General features: G+C 45.7%; 2 protein-coding genes across 2 annotated transcripts in view; both read left to right on the top strand.

Moving 5' to 3' along the window:
- Positions 1-20147, top strand: part of LOC147747979 (guanylyl cyclase C-like) — a 501196-nt gene that overhangs the window by 390128 nt on the left and 90921 nt on the right. The window lies entirely within an intron of this gene.
- LOC147747980 (uncharacterized) lies at positions 1345-6347 on the top strand. Its single transcript, XM_086936377.1, has 2 exons — positions 1345-2248; positions 5746-6347. Exons 1-2 carry the CDS (start codon positions 1345-1347, stop codon positions 6345-6347), a joined length of 1506 nt encoding a protein of 501 aa, XP_086792503.1.

Here is a 20147-nt window from a genome sequence, read left to right as displayed (position 1 = left end):
TTTGGCGCTTTAATTCCGAGATGGAAGACTACCGCGTTTTGGAGGCCATGCGACTGCTGTCGGAAGCAGGTCGCATGGACTTGTTGGTGGGAGGGGGGCCGGCGCGCCCCCAGCGCCAGGCCTCCGCCGGCGTGTCCGCTGCAGTTATGGCTTGTTCTTCGCCTAAAAAGAGGCGTTCTGTCCAGGTAAGTGAAAGGGGCCGGTCCCGTTCGAGGAAACCGGCCCCTTCCTTGCAGGCGCGTGTGGCGGCGGGGGAGGGGGGAGCGCCGGTAATTTTTGGCGCTCCCGTAGTCATGGGTGCTGGCGCGGGACCGGCCCCTTTCTCGGTTACGGAGTCCCGGGGTGGGGCGGGAGGCACTCCGGCGGCAGGGCAGACGGCTCGCATGCAGCCGGGTCAGGCGTCGGGAGCGCAATTGATTGCTTCGGCGGGGCGGGCGGAGAAAGGTTTGGAGGCAGAAGCGCTCGCTCCCGCTCCGGTTGTCCCGGCCAAGCGGGGGAGGGGGGGGGCGGAGAGGGAGTAAGAAGCGCTCCGCTTCTGACCCCATAGGGGAGCGCCGTGTGGAGCCTGCGCTTGTCAGGTCTGCGCGAGGTGCGCGTAGGGGCTCGTTTCAATTGAATGATTGGCAGGGGGCAGAGCAGCGGCACGATATGCTAGATTTGAATATTGCACAGCATTTTGTAGCTGAGACACAGATGATTGTTGACCCACGCGCTGGTATGTTGTTAACCCCTTCACACCTTGCTGTATCGGGGATGGATGTGACTGATGGTAGGGCTTCTAGCCAGCTTGTTACAGGTGGATTGGACAGACAGGTTGGTATGGAGCCTCATGCTGGCCAGGTTGTTTTTGCACAGGATGTTGGTACTGACCATGGGGATGTGGACAGTAATGTGGGCAGCCCGTTATTATTCTCTACCCCTGGTTCTTATGTGGGTGCTGCTATGTCTGTTGGAGGGGGATCCAGAGGAGAGGGTGAGTGGGCCCAGATGGGCGAAAGTAGTTCCATGTCTGGTGAGGTTTTGGGCCAGGACACGGTAAGGTCAGGGGCTGTTGTGTTTCCTGGTTTTCAGGAGGGGAGTGTCCGTTTTCGGAGGGATGATAGGAGATTGTCACAGGGGGGTCAGGGAGCTTTTCATGGTGAGAGTCGGGGGTCTGCACCTGCGCATGGCCCAGGTTTGGGGGGATTGGGTAGGGCTGTAGGGGATGATTTTGTGGGGTTGGTTCACCCTGGTGTGAGGTTTACAGGGGCTGTGGGTTTCTCAAATACGTTGTTGGAGCGTGAGGGGTTTTCCAGGCAGGTGAGTGGAGGGTCTGTACATGGGGATGCTAGAGGTCCTTATCTTATGTTCGGTTCTCCTGGATGGGAGCAGTTTGGTACAGCAGGTTTGGCGCAACGTGGTTTTCACAAGGATATTGAGGGCCACGCGAGGGGTGTGGGGGTCCCTTTGCAGACCTCTTCTTCAGTGGCAGCGGGCGCTAACTTGGATGACAGTGATGAGGAGGAGATGATAGGCGACTCTCCGGTTAGGGGAGTGCCATTGAAGGGTTGCATTAGGGGACGTTCTTTGGAGAGGTGTCAAGGATCGTTTGTTGATGCTAATTTACGGAGGTCAAGGTCTGTTTCGAGTGTTGCATTTAGGGACCCTAGCACACCAGTCCAAACTTTTTCTTTTCAGGATAGGAATAGGGGCGGTGATCCAGACTTGGCAGGGCGCGGTCCAGTCCACTTTCGCCAAGGGGAAGCGACGAGAATGCCTAGCGCGGCCCTCTCTGTTCCACCGAGGGATCCCGCCGCGGCCAGCACACGAGGGTCTGGCGTGACCCCGCTGGCCCCAACGAGTAGCAGGTATAGGTGGCAGGCCTTGCCGGCGGCTATGGAGCTGCAGAGTCAACACGCGGGGAGGTACAGGCGCGTACAGCCTGCTCCCCCTCATGGACTTCCAAAATCTTTGAAATGTAAAGTTGTTGATACCGGGTTGGGTAAGACCCGTGGTGCTTTGTTGCATACCAGTGTGGATTCAGTGGTGTTGGACTACGATGAAGAGAGTCCTGAAGAAGGTGAATTGCGTGATACGGAGGGGGGGGTGCCCTCTCATGCTTCTCATAGTGTTTTACAGGCTCCAGTGGTCCAGAGTACAGTGCACGGGAGAAGAGAGCACGGCCCATCGGGTAGGGCGCCTCGCAGACCGGATGCATTGACCTCGGCGCCACGGGAGGAGCCATCGAGAGTGGTCTCTCTGTTGCCAGGTGAGCAATCAGCCACACAGGCCAAACCTATGATGGTGTCTGTGGGTACTGGTGGTGACACAGAAATAGATATTGGTGCTAGCCGTTTGGTCAAAGGTCGATATGTTCAAGACACTGCAGTTGGTACAGATGATGTGGTAGAAGTTACGAATAAAGTTGAAAGTGGTGTTATGGCTGGTGCTTCCAGCAAAGTTAAAGAGCCAGTGGCCAGTAAGGAGTTAAAGATCAAAAAATTGCCTTATATGGGAGTTACGAAACCTTTAGGTGCTCATTTAATGTTAAGTACCAAGGAACGCATTTGGAATGGTGAGTATGTGGAACTCCTTAAGCTACTGCACCGGGAAGTCCGGTCTAAAGAGGGATCTAAAGAGGAAGAATTTGAACTGGCTAAACGCCCTAGAGTGCCTTTGACTATCGAAAACTGGACAGCGGCATTCTTGATTTATGCCAGTGTATATTGCGAAAAGTTCCCTGAGCGCAGCGTGTCCCTTTTTAAATACATGGACGTCATTCGTAAGGCACAGATCACCGGGGGTGGTTTTGCTTGGTCTCAGTATGATGAGGAATTTAGGGCCAGGATGGCTTGGGATCCTGAGGCTAAGTGGGGGGAGCTGGATAATGATTTGTGGCAACATACAATGGGGTCAGCGTCAGGGGGGAAAACCATTTTCACGGCCAGTGGTCTGCCATTAGTTTACCGGCCCTTTCAGGGGAAGCCCACCCGGGGAGGGGTGGGGGTCAATGCGACCATGCACTCGGGGTCTGGTTTCTGTTGGGAATTTAACAGGGGCTCCTGCACCAGAGAGTATTGTAAATTTAAACATGAGTGCTCAGGTTGTGGTAGGAAACATCCGTTGTCCAAATGTTGGGACAATCAACCCTCTGAGAGCCCCAAAGGGAAGCAAACGGGTTCAGGAACTTCAAGTACGACCTCGCAATTTTCAGGGGGAAGGGGATACAGAGGTGCTAAGGGTGCTGGGTCCAAGGGCTCGTACACCAGTTAAGTTAGAGAGGTTGCGCATTGCTTTACATGGTTACGAAGACGAGTCAGCAAAACTTACACTATTGGAAGGTTTTCAGTTTGGTTTCCGGCTAGGTTACATAGGCTCTCGGGAACGGAGGTGGTCTGCTAATTTAAAATCAGCTTCTGAACATGCCACAGTGGTACAAGACAAACTGAATAAAGAGGTACATGAAGGGAGGATGGCTGGCCCGTTTCCTGATTGGCCGATCCTTAACTTGACTGTTTCACCAATTGGAGTGGTCCCAAAGAAGGAGCCGGGACAGTTTAGATTGATTCAACACTTGTCATGGCCTGAAGGGTCGTCTGTTAACGATTTTATTGACCCAGAGGCAGTGTCTGTCTCTTACTCTTCGGTTGACGTGGCCATGTCACTGGTTGTGACCGCGGGCGCAGCCGCTGAGATGGCTAAGTGTGACATCAAGTCTGCTTTCCGGCTGTTGCCTGTCCACCCGGACGATTGGAGCCTTTTAGGTATACAATTCGCTGGTAAATGGTACGTGGACAAGGCTCTGCCGATGGGCTGCTCCATATCATGTGCTTTGTTTGAGTGTTTTAGTACTTTTCTGCAATGGTACTTTTCCCATCAGTCTGGTCATTCACTTGTAACACACTATCTCGATGATTTTTTCTTTGTCGGATCCACGGGCTCCGCGGAGTGCCAGAAAGCTCTGGACACATTCCAAGGGCTCATGGAGGATCTGGGAGTCCCTTTGGCTCCCGAGAAAACAATGGGCCCTGCCACTGTCCTCTCCTTTTTGGGTATTGAAATAGATTCTGTGGTTATGTCAGCTCGCCTGCCCGAGGACAAAAGAGTCAACATGGTTGAATTACTGGATGTGATGTTGGCAAAGAGAAAAGTGTTGGTGAAAGAGATTCAAGTGCTTTTGGGCCATTTGAATTTTGCCTGCAGAGTGGTGAGAGCGGGCAGGACTTTTTGTAGAAGACTGGGCAGGGCTTTGGCAGGTCATCAATTGCCTCACCATCGTGTTCGTCTGTCTGCTGGGGTAAAGGAGGATTTGAGAATGTGGAAGTTTTTCCTGAATTCTTTCAATGGTGTTCCCTTGGTCAGAGATGTTGACTTTCAGTGGGATGTACAAATGTTTTCGGATGCTGCTGGCAGTGATGGTTTTGGGCTCTTTTGGAATGGCAAATGGTGTGCAGAACGTTGGCCTGATGAATGGTTGAATGGTGGTCGTAGCATCACTTTCCTGGAACTGTTCCCTCTATTGGTCGCCTTGACCCTGTGGGGGGAGGAATTGGCACACAAGAAAGTGCTGTTTCGTGTGGATAACATGGCTGTTGTGGAGATAGTGAATCGCCAATCGGCCAGGGACGAACAAGTGTTGAAACTTATGAGAGTTTTCGTTCTGGGTTGTTTGAAACACGATATTCATTTTCGTGCCTTACACATTCCTGGCGTGGACAATGACATTGCGGATGCTCTGTCTCGTTCGCAGTGGGGGAGATTCCGTGGAATGGCAAGGGACGCAGACAGATCCCCGACTCCGATGCCGAGTCATCTGTGGCACGTCGGCGAGGTCGGGTCATACAATTGGTGGTAGGTTCTTTGTCTGTGTCTACGCGTTCTGCGTATTCCCTGGCGTGGAAGGAATTCCTGGAATCTGGTGCTGTCAGAAGGGAGGATCTGTCGCGTCGGTCAGATGATGTTGTTAATTTCATACTGGACCTCATGGATAAGGGTTTAACCAAAGTAACCATTGCGGGGAAACTGGCGGGGATTGCTTTCATGGGGAAGTTGTTGTGGGGCTATCCTCCATCAGCGGGGGAAATTGGTAGGAGGATGCTGGAGGGTTGGGCCAGGGAGCAAGGGCGCGTTGGTAGATACAGAGCCCCCCTATCTTGGCAAGTTCTTGCCAGACTAATCACAGTTTTGCCTTTAGTTTGTTCGGATGATTTTGAGGCATGTGTTTTCTCGATGCTTATGGTGTTCATGTTTTTTGGAGCCTTTAGAGTTTCAGAGTTGCTGGGGTCGAAATATAAGTGTGGATTGTTTTGGAAGGACGTTTTTTGTTATGATGAGGGAGTTCACGTCTGGTTGGCCTGTTCTAAAACTGATCAGAGGGGTAAGGGGAAAGGTGTGTGGTTGCAAGCGCGTGCTCCGAAGCTTACTTGCCCTCTAATGCTAGCGCGGCGCTGGCGTTCATTATGTGGGGGTGGTGATGAAGTTCTTGTTTTCCGACATATCAATGGCACCCCTGTAACTACTTATCAATTGCGAATGGTTTTGCGCAAAGCTCTACAGCACATAGGTCTTGATGGCAATCTCTATGGTACTCACTCATTCCGTATAGGTGCAGCCACTGAGGCTTTTAACAGAGGTTGGTCCGAGAGGGATATTATGCGTTTGGGGCGCTGGTCTTCCAACTGTTTCCAGCGCTATGTGAGGAGCTCTGCTGAGGAGGCGCATGCGTCGTCCTCCTTCACATGATTCTAACTCTTTTTTCTTTTTCAGGATCCGTTGCTGGGCCTCGCTCCTCGGTGGTAACGGTCTGGATAGTGGGGCATTCCTTTGTCAAGTGGGCCAGAGTCCAGGCAGCGAAGAGTTATTTTGGAGATCTACTTGGTTTCAATGATCGAATGTTTAACGTGATCTGGAAGGGTAAAGGCGGGATGCTCTGGAGAGAGTTAATCCCTTGTTTGAACAATAACATGGTGGGCGGTTTATGCCCAGATATTTTGGTTATTCATTTGGGTGAAAATGACCTATGTGCTACGAAAGGTGTAGTTTTGCTACGAGCTATGAAACGAGATTTAGGCCTCATTAAGGACATGTGGGCTGGGTGCCATGTTTTTTGGACAGAGTTGATTCCCCGTAGGATATGGAGAGGAGCTGTGAACCCCAGGGCTGTCGATCGGGCTAGGAAGAAGGTGAATTCAGAGGTGTCTCGTTGCTGTAGGAGCCTTGGTTTCAGCAGGATTTCACACAGGGACATTACGTTTGAGTCTGTTGAGTTTTTTAGGGATGATGGAGTTCATTTGTCCCGTGTGGGCATGGATCTTTACTTGTTGGAGCTCCGTGAGGTCTTAGCCCGGGCATTGACTATGCAGCGTTGATTTTCTCGTTTCTCTTTCGCTTCGCGGTTGGGGGGGCAGAAAGGGAGGCGTGTTTTCCCCGCCTACCTTTCTGGGTGGCGGTGTTTTTGTGTATCGTTACGGTTTTAGGCAGATTGCTGGTTGAGTATTAGTTCAAGTATTTCTTTGACAAGTGCTGGGGTATGTTGGTCATGGTTTGACCGTTCAGTTTTGTGAGGGGGGTATCTGCAGGAGTGCAGGGTCAGGCAGGGTTTATGGTTATGGAGGACCTGATCGTTGTTATTGCAATTGTGGTTTGACGAATAAAGTTTTAACGATGACGTATGTTTGATCAATGACGAAATGTTTTATTATGACGTAATGTTTTATTGATGACGTAATGTTATAATGCTGTTATATTGTTTATTGATGTATTGTTGGGAGGGGGAGGGCTCAAATGTTTTAGGGGTAGGGGAGGGTTCGGGGGGCTGAGTTTGTAGTTATTTATTTATTTAGTGAGGTTTAGTTTTGTAAGGCGTTGCCAAGGTTTGTATTTGTAATGTGCACCTGTGTCTTAATAAAGCGGCCTTTTACACACACAAACAACTTTTGGTCTACTTTTCTCCCACCCCTCGCCCTCCCTCCCAAGGGGGGCTTGGGGGAGGGAGCCGACCGCCGGGAGGTCTCCTCCCCCGGGCGGTTTGGGAGGGCTGCGAGGGGTTTTCATTAGGAAGTTGCCAGAAGTTTCCAGATTTGGGCTGGTCTAGTAGGACCAACATAGCCCAATTATAAATCTCCCATCCACAGCCTACCAGCCACCATTTTAGGTTTGGTGACCTGGTGGCTAGGAGGGCTTGTAGCTTTTTTGTCCCACCCTCCCTCCCCCTTTGTGCATTATTGTTCTTTTTTCCCCTCGCTGCCTAGTTTTTTCCCATTTTTGTTGCCTTTTGTTCCAATTTTGTTCCAATTTTATTTTTAAGTAAAGGCTGTTTTGTGGGTCACAGGTGTGCAGGGGGTTTTTTCTTGTATTTGTATTCGTCGCTAGACACAGGTGCTGTGCGGTGTTTTTGTGTATCGTTACGGTTTTAGGCAGATTGCTGGTTGAGTATTAGTTCAAGTATTTCTTTGACAAGTGTTGGGGTATGTTGGTCATGGTTTGACCGTTCAGTTTTGTGAGGGGGGTATCTGCAGGAGTGCAGGGCCAGGCAGGGTTTATGGTTATGGAGGACCTGATCGTTGTTATTGCAATTGTGGTTTGACGAATAAAGTTTTAACGATGACGTATGTTTGATCAATGACGAAATGTTTTATTATGACGTAATGTTTTATTGATGACGTAATGTTATAATGCTGTTATATTGTTTATTGATGTATTGTTGGGAGGGGGAGGGCTCAAATGTTTTAGGGGTAGGGGAGGGTTCGGGGGGCTGAGTTTGTAGTTATTTATTTATTTAGTGAGGTTTAGTTTTGTAAGGCGTTGCCAAGGTTTGTATTTGTAATGTGCACCTGTGTCTTAATAAAGCGGCCTTTTACACACACAAACAACTTTTGGTCTACTTTTCTCCCACCCCTCGCCCTCCCTCCCAAGGGGGGCTTGGGGGAGGGAGCCGACCGCCGGGAGGTCTCCTCCCCCGGGCGGTTTGGGAGGGCTGCGAGGGGTTTTCATTAGGAAGTTGCCAGAAGTTTCCAGATTTGGGCTGGTCTAGTAGGACCAACATAGCCCAATTATAAATCTCCCATCCACAGCCTACCAGCCACCATTTTAGGTTTGGTGACCTGGTGGCTAGGAGGGCTTGTAGCTTTTTTGTCCCACCCTCCCTCCCCCTTTGTGCATTATTGTTCTTTTTTCCCCTCGCTGCCTACTTTTTTCCCATTTTTGTTGCCTTTTGTTCCAATTTTGTTCCAATTTTATTTTTAAGTAAAGGCTGTTTTGTGGGTCACAGGTGTGCAGGGGGTTTTTTCTTGTATTTGTATTTGTCGCTAGACACAGGTGCTGTGCGGTGTTTTTGTGTATCGTTACGGTTTTAGGCAGATTGCTGGTTGAGTATTAGTTCAAGTATTTCTTTGACAAGTGCTGGGGTATGTTGGTCATGGTTTGACCGTTCAGTTTTGTGAGGGGGGTATCTGCAGGAGTGCAGGGTCAGGCAGGGTTTATGGTTATGGAGGACCTGATCGTTGTTATTGCAATTGTGGTTTGACGAATAAAGTTTTAACGATGACGTATGTTTGATCAATGACGAAATGTTTTATTATGACGTAATGTTTTATTGATGACGTAATGTTATAATGCTGTTATATTGTTTATTGATGTATTGTTGGGAGGGGGAGGGCTCAAATGTTTTAGGGGTAGGGGAGGGTTCGGGGGGCTGAGTTTGTAGTTATTTATTTATTTAGTGAGGTTTAGTTTTGTAAGGCGTTGCCAAGGTTTGTATTTGTAATGTGCACCTGTGTCTTAATAAAGCGGCCTTTTACACACACAAACAACTTTTGGTCTACTTTTCTCCCACCCCTCGCCCTCCCTCCCAATCAGGCTCCAGCCGCCGTAAAACCCCCTTACACATGCAATGCTGATGCCCGTGACGGTGGGAATGTCGGAACCCCAACCCCCATACTTCGGAAGCATCCAGCGAAATAATCATCCGGGCAGGGAAAGATACTGTCCCCAGATCAGAAAATTGCCCCGCTCGACATCCGGATAGAGGGTTCCACACGCCGTGCTCAGCCCAAAAACCAGCAATATACACAACAAGCACGGGTAAAACGATAAATACACAACGATGTCTCCCAGCAAGGGAGGCGCGAGTTAGACCGGAAGCAACCGCACCTGAACCTGGGTAAAACAAGCCCTAAAAACAATACGTGGACGCTCTATGTACTGACAAAGCCAGGGCAAACCTCGCGTACAGGGGTCGAGTACAACGCGACAATGCCCGAGGTCCTACTATGCGAAATGCGCCTCAGTGACAAACACTGCTCGTTCACGGTGTGCCAGCCTCTAACAGCGGGCCCCTTACCTCCGTCGCATTCCCCCAAACTCAGGCAGGTCTAAGTAACTTTAGAAGTTGAGTTACCTCCTCACATGCTGATCAACCTATCACATTCGCACAGCATGGTGTTTAAACACAACCCCCATGCAAGCCGCAAGAGAAAAGGGGGGCTTGGGGGAGGGAGCTGACCGCAGGGAGGTCTCCTCCCCCGGGCGGTTTGGGAGGGTTGCGAGGGGTTTTCAACTAGAAGTTGCCAGAATGTTCTGGCATTTGGGCTGGCCTAGTAGGACTGGCCAGCCCAATTATAAATGTCCCTGTTCCCGCCTCCTAGCCACCATTTTAGGTTTGGTGACCTGGTGGCTAGGAGGGCTGTTAGCGTTTTTTGTCCCTCCCTCCCTCCCCTTTATCATTTCCTTTTTTCTGGGGTTTTTTCTTCCCCCTTTTTGTTAAGTAGGGTTTTTCTCTCTCCTTTTAATTTTTATTTTTCATTTTTGAATTAAAGGCTGTTTTCTTAGATATAGGTGTGCAGGGGTTTTTCTTGTGATTTGTATTGTCGCTAGGAACAGGTGCTGTGCGGGGTTTTGGTTGTATCGGTGCAGTTTATGGTAGATTGTTTGATGAGTATTGGATCGATTCTTTGATTGACAGGTTCAGGGGAATGTTGGTCATTGTTTGACCGTTCAGGTTTTTGGGGGGTATTGGCAGGAGTGAAGGGTCAGGCAGGGTTTATGGTTATAGAGGGCCTGGCTTTCAATATGTGATTGGGGTTTTGATGAAGAAAGGTTCTAAATGATGACGTAATGATTTGATTAATGACGTAATGTTTTATTGATGATGTGATGTTTATAATGTTGTTGTAATGTTTTAATGCTGTATTGTTGGGTGGGGGAGGGGTCAAAGAGTTTTAGGGGAGGAGGTGGGGGGGCGGGGTTTGTAGTAATTATTTATTTAGTGAGGTATAGTTTTGTAAGGCGTTGCCAAGGTTTTATATTTGTAATGTGCACCTGTTTCCTAATAAAGCGGCCTTTTCCACACTCAGAACAATCTCGGTCTTCTTTTCTCCCACCCCTCGCCCTCCCTCCCAAGCGTCTGAGAGAACGTCCCAACAACCACCAGGTTAACCTGCTTCGGCTACTCTCACAAATGGAGCACAAAACCCATGGAAGCAGTCCCAGGACCGCCCCCTCCCCTGACAATGTAAACGGAGAATCCAATAAAAACCTCCAGCAGTCCCACGGCCTCACTGCAAGAAAACACAAGCCAATGAAAGGGACCAGCCTGAGTGATCCCAAAACCTAAAATACTGAGGCTGTGACATAGCGCATACTGCTATGCCTCTGCACCTCCATAGTCCCCTCACCCGAAAGAGAAAAACACAGAAACCATCCCGAGAAGGGATGACTCACCCCGAACGAACGAGACACCGTCGCCAGACAAGGCCTCTGGCCGAAGCACTCGAGTACACCCCAAATGGCGTCAGGGTGAGGGGACGGTGGCCAAAGAGGCCGCTAGGTGGGCGGGGGAGGAATATATACTCTTCCCCGCCCCCAACAGTCCGGATGTGACGCTCGGGACCCCCGAGACTAAAAGAGCTGGGCTGCCCCCGTGTGCCATCTTGTGACACTATGGGGGCCGCCCTCTTATGTGTGTCCCCTGCGGGGACGTGTCGGACGGCCCATCTTACAGCCTGGGTAGAGAACATGGCCCAGGCTCCCAAGCTTGCTCTGAGCGCCGAACTACAACGCTCAGAGCAGTCACACCGCTGCATTGTCTGGTAGAAGCCGTTACTGAAGTAGCACTGGATCAAGATTCAAGGACGCAAGGAAGCACTGCAAGTGGTGCTAGTTCAGAAACAAGGACATGGCTAAACTCAGGAATCAAAGTAGCACTGAAGGCAGTGCTCGCTCATGTACTAGGAAATAACTATGTCTCAGGAAAAAGAAGAATTGCTAAGGCTCAGGAATCAAGGTAGCACTGTCAGGCAGTGCAGGTTCAGGAATCAGGACATATCCGCAGCTCAGGAATCAAGGTAACACTGTGAGCAGTACTAATCAGAAACAAGGAATATCTGCAGCTTAGAAACAAGGAATAACTATAGCTCAGGAACTCAAGAAACAAGGAATCGAGGAATAACTATAGCTCAGGAACTCTTGAAACAATGATGGCAAAAGCTTAGGAAACAAGGGTCGGTCTCACAGGAACACTGCTGCAGTGACCAACTCTGGCCTGAAGGGAGTTGGGGATTTAAAGAGCTCACAGTAATGACATGCATCAGCTGTTAGCAGGCTATCAGCTTCTCCCTTTCCATCTCTGTGTCCTTTCTATGCCATCACCCTTATGCTCCTCTGCCACCTCGTCACTCTGGTCTTCAATCCACTCTGTCACCACCTCCCTCCGCCATCACCCTCCGCTGTTGTCACACTCTTCGACCAGTGCCATCCTTTTCTAACCCCTGCAATGTAACTTTTGATTGCACTCTAAGCACTCAACCACTGAGAGCCAGATTCATCATAGGATTGTGTTGCTCTTGCCTCATGCAAAAGGATGCAAGGGCAACGCAATCCTTAAGTCGCATTTAGCAAGCCTTGCGAAACTACCTCGTGTGGCCCTGCTTTGCTTGGTAATTCTGGAGTAACCAACACAGCTCAAGTCACCGCCTTGCTTTATTCTGGGCCGAAGAGTATTACATATGTAGAGTGTGATCGTCCTGACACATCCACCCATGTAATTTGGCCCATTCCCAGAGTTACCAAGACTGGTAAAGTCGGAACATCAACATTGTTTGCTTTCCCAATAGAGGCGCAACAAGGGGAAATATCTTTATTTTTCATAGTTGTTTCCTCTTTCTAAGTGTGCTGCATTCTGCAGCATATTTAGAAATAGAAAAAAAACCACAAGCCACAAGTGCGCCAGCACAAGGAGAGAGCAGGAATGCACCATATCTTGATAGACTTGGCACATTCCTGCCCTCTCCATTTGGCGCAAGTTGTCTTGCTGCATTGCGCTGTGTCAAATTAGCTTCTCACCGAGAAGTGAGGTTTCAACTTCTCTCTCAGCAAGGACGAATTGCTTTTGAACAATGTCCTGTGCACAAGGTATACAACCATAAATGTAATTCTCATTTCCTTTTTTTATTTATTTATTTTTTATTGATTTTTTGTTGCAAGCAAAGCAGATTATATCATTACAGTTCAAATATTCAAAATATATAAGTATGCATTCTCCAAAATATACAAGGGAATAAAAACAACAAAGGACAGATACAGTTCTTATCGAATCATTTCCCCGTCAATCCACTGTTGTATTGGAGTCCAGATTTTCATGCCTAGTTGTTTCCTTTTTCTTCCTTTTGTTGCATAGATAGCAAGTTCAAATTTGTACCTAGCTAATAAACGACCTCTCCACATGACAAACGAAGGTGATTCCGGACTTATCCACTCCTGAGTGATACATGCACGCAGTTCAGACATCATAATAAATAACAAATGTTGTTGTTCCAATTCTATAGAGTCTTTAGATATGCCAAATAATATTAAATCAGGGGACAGGATTATAGATTTTCCTGTAATTTTTTCAAATTTTTTTTGAATTTCTGAAATGATATCAGCTAATTTAATACAAGAGTAAAACATATGTATTGTATCTGCTCCTCTCATATTACAGCGATTGCAGTTTATACCAACCGTAACCCCCTATTTCATAACTTTGGCAGGTGTGTAATAGAGATCACACATAACCATATATTGTTGAGTTCGAGTTCGCCCTGAAAATAATATGGAATTAGCTGCTTTAATTGATTCTTTTATCAACAAGTCTTTTATTCCTAATTTCTCTTCCCATTTATGGCAAATCATAGTAAAATCGTCAGGAGGTAGGTCATAAAGATATTATAATAATACCCTATTTTTCTTTTAATAGCCAAGCTATCAGAATCGTTTTTAATCCTTGTCGCTCGTTAATAGAAACTGAATTTAAAAAGCTATAGATCTGTAAATATTTGAAATAATCGTGAGGAGGAAGTTTATATTTGTGCTGAAGTTCAGAAAAAGAAAGTAAGGAGGTAGAATTAGTTGTATATAAATCAGAAAGATAGCGAATACCTTTAATGCTCCATCTCTTCATCACCTGATCTCTAAATATGGGGGGAAAACAATGTAATGAATTTAATGGAGTATATCTTATGATCTTTCTAATACCAACCAGTCTTTTTATAATTCGCCATGCTTTATATGCAGCCACTATAATCTTAAATTTAGTTTTTTTATAGTAACTTGGTTCTATTATTTTTAGGAGATGGTGATTAGCTTCAGTGCCTAATACTAATTCGTATATCGTTGGATACTGTGCTAATGGTGTAGGGTTTTTTCTTACCAGCAATCAGCGGAGATATATATTGAAGTACAGCTGCTAGGTAGTAAAATAGAAAATGTGGGACAGACCAGCCTCCTCTATCTCTAGGAATGATCATCTTCTTATAAGCTCTCTTGATACCTCTATATCCCCACAAAAATCTTCCTGACATTTTTTCAAGTTCTTTAAAAAAAGCTAACGGGAATTCCAACGGAATTGTTCTAAATAAATATATAAATTTGGGGCGAATCAGCATCTTTAACACATTATTCCTACCATGAAGGGATAAGTGTAAGTGATCTATTCTTTCCAAGGTTGAATTGGCTTTCTTCAGGATCGGAGTGTAATTTAGGCTAGGTATTTTCGAAATTGGTGTAGTTAGTTTGATTCCTAAATAGACTGCTTCAGAAACTATATTGTTAATAAGCGGAGGATTTTTACCTATAAAAAGTATTTGTGTCTTAGACAGATTTAATTTGTATCCTGAGAAGGAGCCGACGATAGATGCTAATTCTTCAATCCTAGAGAAAGCCCTTTCAGTATCCTTGGTAACTACTACCAGGTCATCTGCGTAGGCAATAGCTCTATAGGAAATACCGCCTAACTGTACCGGTAATATATTCTCATCTTGATTTAATTGGTTGAGAAAAATATCGATATAGATGGCAAAAAGAAGAGGGGAAGATGGGCATCCCTGACGTGTTCCTCGATGAATAGGAAATAGAGCAGATTTAGTAGTTCCGATTTTTACAGCTGAGACCGGATTTTTATATAAAGTTTTAATTGCAGTTATTATTCCTGGACCAAAACCCTTCATAGACAGCAGATCCCAAAGATAAGGCCATGCCACCCTAGCGAATGCTTTTTCAGCATCCAAAAGGGTGATCCCTATTGATGTATTAGAGGCCTCCGCCCAGTCCATCATGGCAATAATTCTTCGTACATGGTCTGCTGTGTCTCTATTTGGGATGAACCCATGTTGCCATCGGGAAACTATTAAAGATATTATTTTTGATAATCGTGTAGCTAATATTATAGAATATACCTTACTATCGGCATTTATTAAAGAAATTGGTCTATAAGATGCTGGATTAGTTGGGTCCTTATCCTTTTTTAGAAAGGTCATGATTACTGATTGGGCCCAGGATTCCGGTGGTAAGCCTCTCTGAGCCTCCAGAAAGGTAGTAAGCATATCGTGTCTTATATTATTCCTAAAGATCTTATAAAATTCTAATGGAATATGATCAGGTCCAGTTGCTTTGCCTATAGCTAATGAAATTAGTGCATTTTCTATTTCTTCCCAAGTTATTTCTGATTCTAAAAATGCTGTTTGATCATAGGAAAGAGATGGCAAGACATTTTCCCTGGCAAAATTCATACATACTTCTAACGAATAAGAGTCATTCTCATGTTTATAAAGCTTAAGATAAAATTGGCGAAAAACTTCCAGAATTGATTCAGGTTTATTATGTAACTGGCCTGTTTCATCTTGTATTACATTGATAGCATTGAAAGCTTCTTTTTGCCTAATTCTCTTTGCAAGTATTTTCCCAGCACTTTCACCCATCTCATATAAATGAGATCTAAAAGTTGCCATCTGCTGTGCTGCCTTAGATGCAAAGGATTCATAGCAGCAGGCTTTATGAATCGCTAAATTCGTTTCGATATCAGATATTGGTTGCTTTTGTGTAATTGCTGTTATTAGTTTCTTTTCCCAGAATAATACATTTTCGTACCCTTGTTCGACTTTTTTACGTATAATTTTTTGTTTCTTGATAACATAAGACAATGACTCACCCCTTATCCCTGATTTAAAAGTATCCCATACTATTTGAGCTGAAGCTGTTCCTCTGTTAATATCAAAGAATTCTTTTATCCATTTTGCCATTACGTCTAAATATTCAGAGTCAAATAATAATTTACGATCAAAAGTCCAAGGCCTTACTTGAGATATTGATATATTAGTTTTAATTTCAATCAATATTGGGTTGTGGTCCGAAATTATACGTGGAAATAAGTCGAATTTGGTATCGTAGATAAGTGCTTTTTTAATGAAGAAATAATCCAAACGCACAAACTTTTTATGGGGACAAGAAAAAAATGTAAACCCGGGTGATGGTAATTTTTTTTCATAGACTACATCAGCTAAACCATGATGCAAAACCAATGAGCGTAGAGCCTTGAATGATTTCTTTTTGAGCCCTTGATAACAGAGAGTATCCCATACATCCATGTTAGAATCTAAATGAAGATTAAAATCCCCACATAATACTAGCAATGAGGACCAGTTGGCTAATTCCAAGTTCAGAAGATCCAATATGGATGGATCATCTAAATTTGGAGCATAAACAGCACAGACAGTCCAGACTTTATTACTAATTCTGAACTCAGTAATTGCCCATCTACCATATTGATCTGCTTTATGCCGGATCAGAGTACCCAAACCTCTTCTATATAGGATTGCAACTCCTTTTGTTGTTGTTCCTTGAGATGTACAGACAGCCAAATTCATGCCTAAATCTTTATATATATGTCTATCGTTCCACGTAATATGTGATTCTTGAATACAATATATCAAGTTTCATGGACTGTATAATTTGTGCAGCAATCCCCCTTTTTTTTTATTATTCAGCCCACAGATATTCCATGAGCAGATTCGTAGTTTCTCCATTTAAAATAAAGAATTTCCCCCCCCCCCTCTTCCCAAGTGAGAAATCGAAAATGCATCAGATAAGTCAGTACAATCAAACAATACCTCCTATATATCAACATAACAGAGAAATTTAAGAACAAAATGAGAACAAAAAGAAAATTCACAGATACCAAATCAGAAGTCTTTCTGCTTTTGCTTACAACCCCATTTCCCCCCCCAGCCCTCCCCGGACTCAGCCCGAGCCCACCCACCATCCCCACCCCCCAAAACAATCAGGGCAGAGGGACTTAATAGTCCCTCGCATTGATGATGTGATAAACGCTAAATGGTTCTCATCGCATGGCTCTACTCCATAATTATTGTTCCTTTCCAAAAAGTCAATTCAGATCCAGCATCTCTGAAAATATATTCACCGAGATAAACAGAGAAAAAGAAAGAAAAAACGGCCAACCAGCCTATATCAATCATTTGCTGAACCTTTTGTCCATTTCTACCAGCCCCTGTAAAAGGAAAAAAACAAAAAGAAAAAAATGCTTGCGCTATATTGCATTCTTGTTACATTGGAACAAATAAGGTTGAAGAGCCGCTATAATCCATGGTTAGTCATCATTTTTTTTTTTTGAGGAAAGCCAGTATTTTTTTCACAAAGACGTTAGAAACTCTTTGGCTGCCCCCTCTGAAGTAAGAAAGTAGGAGCGTTCTTTATGGATTATTTTAAGCTTAGCAGGGTTTAGAAGAAATGCCTGCGCTCCTTTAGCTTGAAATAAGGGGATAAGCTGTCGAAGCTGCCATCGTAATTGAACTGTAACATGACAGTAATCGGGGCGCACAAAGAATTCCACACCATTAGCCTTGCGCTTTCTATTGGGTCTAGCCAGATCGTAGAGGGCTTCTCTAGCCAAGAAGTTGTTTAAAGAGATCAGAATAGCTCGTGGTTTAAGAACCGAATTTTGTCGTGTTATCTGAAACGGAAATCTATGGGCCCTCTGAACTTCAGTCTCCCATCTCCACTGGGTTAGCTCTGGGAAGGCCTCTGGGAGATTATTACGACGCGATCTATTTTCTAAATCCACAAGTTTCCAGTTGATCTCCTCCTTCAGACCCTCCATCGATTTTAATTGAGAGTTCTGCTGTACCATTGTATCTTCTATTTGCGATATTCTATTTTCTGTCTCTGTGACTCTAATAACTGTATCATTGGATAATTTCATCACTTTTCTTAAATTGTTTTGTAATTTCCTTACAGCTCCCTGAGTGCGAAGATTTTCAGCTTTAGTCTCCTCTGAATGGTGCAACATCACTTGATAGAGGACTTCCAATGTTATCTCAGGAGTCTCTGAGCTATTTATAGTTGATTTAATTGCTTCTGGTGTAGTAGAGACAAGAGGAGAGATGGCTCTGTTAGAACCCTGTATGGTGGTATTTACATTCTCTTCTTCTTCCCCCCATTCAGGTCTATTAGGAGACTCCTCAGGATCCGAGTCTTCAAGATTACTTAGCTCATCTTGTCCAGGGTCCGAAAAAGATTTTTCATGATCCTGCAGTGTACCCCCATCTCGCTCCAAATCTTCTGTACTATCAGAGTCTAGCGCTTGTGAGAGGTCAGTCATGGAATAAAAGTTGCCAGCAGAGTCTATGGATTCCGTATCTTCACCTCGGACCTCAGGAACTGCCGATGTATGTTCTATTGGTCCACGGCTTTGTTCAGCCATGGTAGTTGCCTCTTTAACAGAGCTTGCAGTAGCATGTGTTTGTTTATCTAGGCTTTTTGAATTAAAGTCAGGGTTGAGGCTGGATGGATTGTGGTTCTGGAATTCCGGATCCTGCTGTGATATGGTTCCGAGGTCCAACACTCGTGTCACAAAATGCCATCGTACCATGACGAATTTGGTATCGGCAGACCGGTAATGATTAGGACATTATCCCTGTACATTGGCGTCATGATTGGGCGATGCTAACACCCTTAAATCGTGGTTTCCGTTCCAAACCCTTGGACTCCATTTTGTGAACGGCATCCATCTTATGCCTTGCCCTCATATAAGTCAATTGATTAAGGTCGAGCTTGATCTGAAAGGACACGTCCACCTTAGCTGACTTCCCCATGACCTGGCCGAACTGACTCTACCGCCTCCAGCCAAACCTGTTTGGGCAGCCCCTCGCCCAGTGGCCGAATGAGATAGCATCAATGCATAACATGCCATAAACCATTCACCACCTACAGACCATGTTTTCTGCACACATACACCTGTCCATGTTTCTTGTTTATGGCCAGTTTTATGACAAGGAGGTGCCCTGTTTTATTGGGGTGTTCATCGATATCTGATTGTAATTCCGGGCTGGGCTGGGTCATCTATCACAAACTGGACATCTAAAATATGGGTTGGCCGTCATGACTTCGCGTTTTGCTCTATTGTGTAAATATTTCTATGACCATATCATAAACTCAAGAATTCTTGCCTGAAGTGTAAAACTGTGTAAAAAAGGAGAAGGCTGGTTCTGTAAAAACGAACAGTCTCCTGAGAACTTACGGCCCGTGCTGTCGTACTTCTAGGACACATGTTACTTGGTTGCAACCAATAAAACTTGATCTTTGACTTCACCTAGAAGACTCTTGGTTTCTGTGGTCCGGAACAGGGAGAACTCAGAGGTCTTCGGGTGTGATCCCCTGGCACCACCGGGTTCCTAAAAACCCGGAACCTCAGGATTAGATAAATTTGATGAATTAGATGGAGCAACCGTTTTTTTTCTGAACATGACTGGTATTTTCGGGATAGCCCCTAGCCTACAACTCCCAGAATTCACCAAGTTCAAGTCTTCAACACTGGTTGAGACAGAAACTGCTATTGGTAATACAGATGGAGAAAGCGGTAAAGTAGCATGAGAATTGCCTTCATTCAGAGTCATATTCGGATGTAAAACATCCGTATTTGATGGATTAATCGTACTCACAGTGCTGAGAGAGATATCTGCTACTGCCCCCGATGGCTGAGTCGTCTCCTGTGCAGCTGCGGTGTCCGCTCTTGTTTTCGGCTTTTGTTGCCTCTGTGCTCCCGTCGGCTTCTTCGGTGCCATTAATGCCGTGGAACTATCCGACACTAATGCAGAACACTTTGGATATTTTTCACGAGCTCGTAGCCCTCCACACTCCGTCGGGTGTAAGCGTGCTCTCTGAAGTTGATTCCGCCGCGAGACACCGGTAATTGATTCCGTCGTTCCTGGTGTATCCCTTGGTGAGAGCGGAGGGGTTGGACGTAGCCACGCTGAGCGAAGAGTACGGGTGTAACTCTTCCAAAGATCTAAGCGCATAGCCGCATACTCTCTTTCCAGATCCGTAGGTTTCAATCGCTTTTCCGTGAACTCAGTAAGCACCAACCGCCTCCAAAGGTAAGCGCAGTAATTAGCAGCTCAAAAATTCGAATAAACAGCATGAGTGAAGCAGAGCCACACGAGAGCTCCAGGTCAGCGTCTCCTCACTCGGACTCTCCGTCCGCCATCTTGCCCTCCAGGTCAGCGTCCTGTAATTCTCATTTCCACCGATAACAAGTAAATACGAGCTCTGAAGTAATATGTTCCCACTTCTTTAAGTCCAATAATATCTATCAGGTAAATGTTATTGATGCCTTAATAGACTGGCTGATAATCCGGAAGTACCGTATAAAGCCAATCTGCATAGTCTAGTCTAAACATGAGGATAATCAGGCAAAAAAGTCCTGTTGAAAAGAATAAAGTTACTTGTCTTCAGTATCTTGGGGAACTGTGTCTCAAGGAACAGGCTAAAGAGCCACACAAGGGACGTATAGCGGGCCTCTGCAACCCCCGCTCAAAGTTGGAGTATTTTTCAGTGAGCTAAAG

The sequence above is a fragment of the Lissotriton vulgaris genome, chromosome 1_1, assembly GCF_964263255.1.
Source record: "Lissotriton vulgaris chromosome 1_1, aLisVul1.2, whole genome shotgun sequence".
NCBI lineage: Eukaryota > Metazoa > Chordata > Amphibia > Caudata > Salamandridae > Lissotriton > Lissotriton vulgaris.
This window is presented reverse-complemented; position numbering and strand designations above follow the sequence as displayed.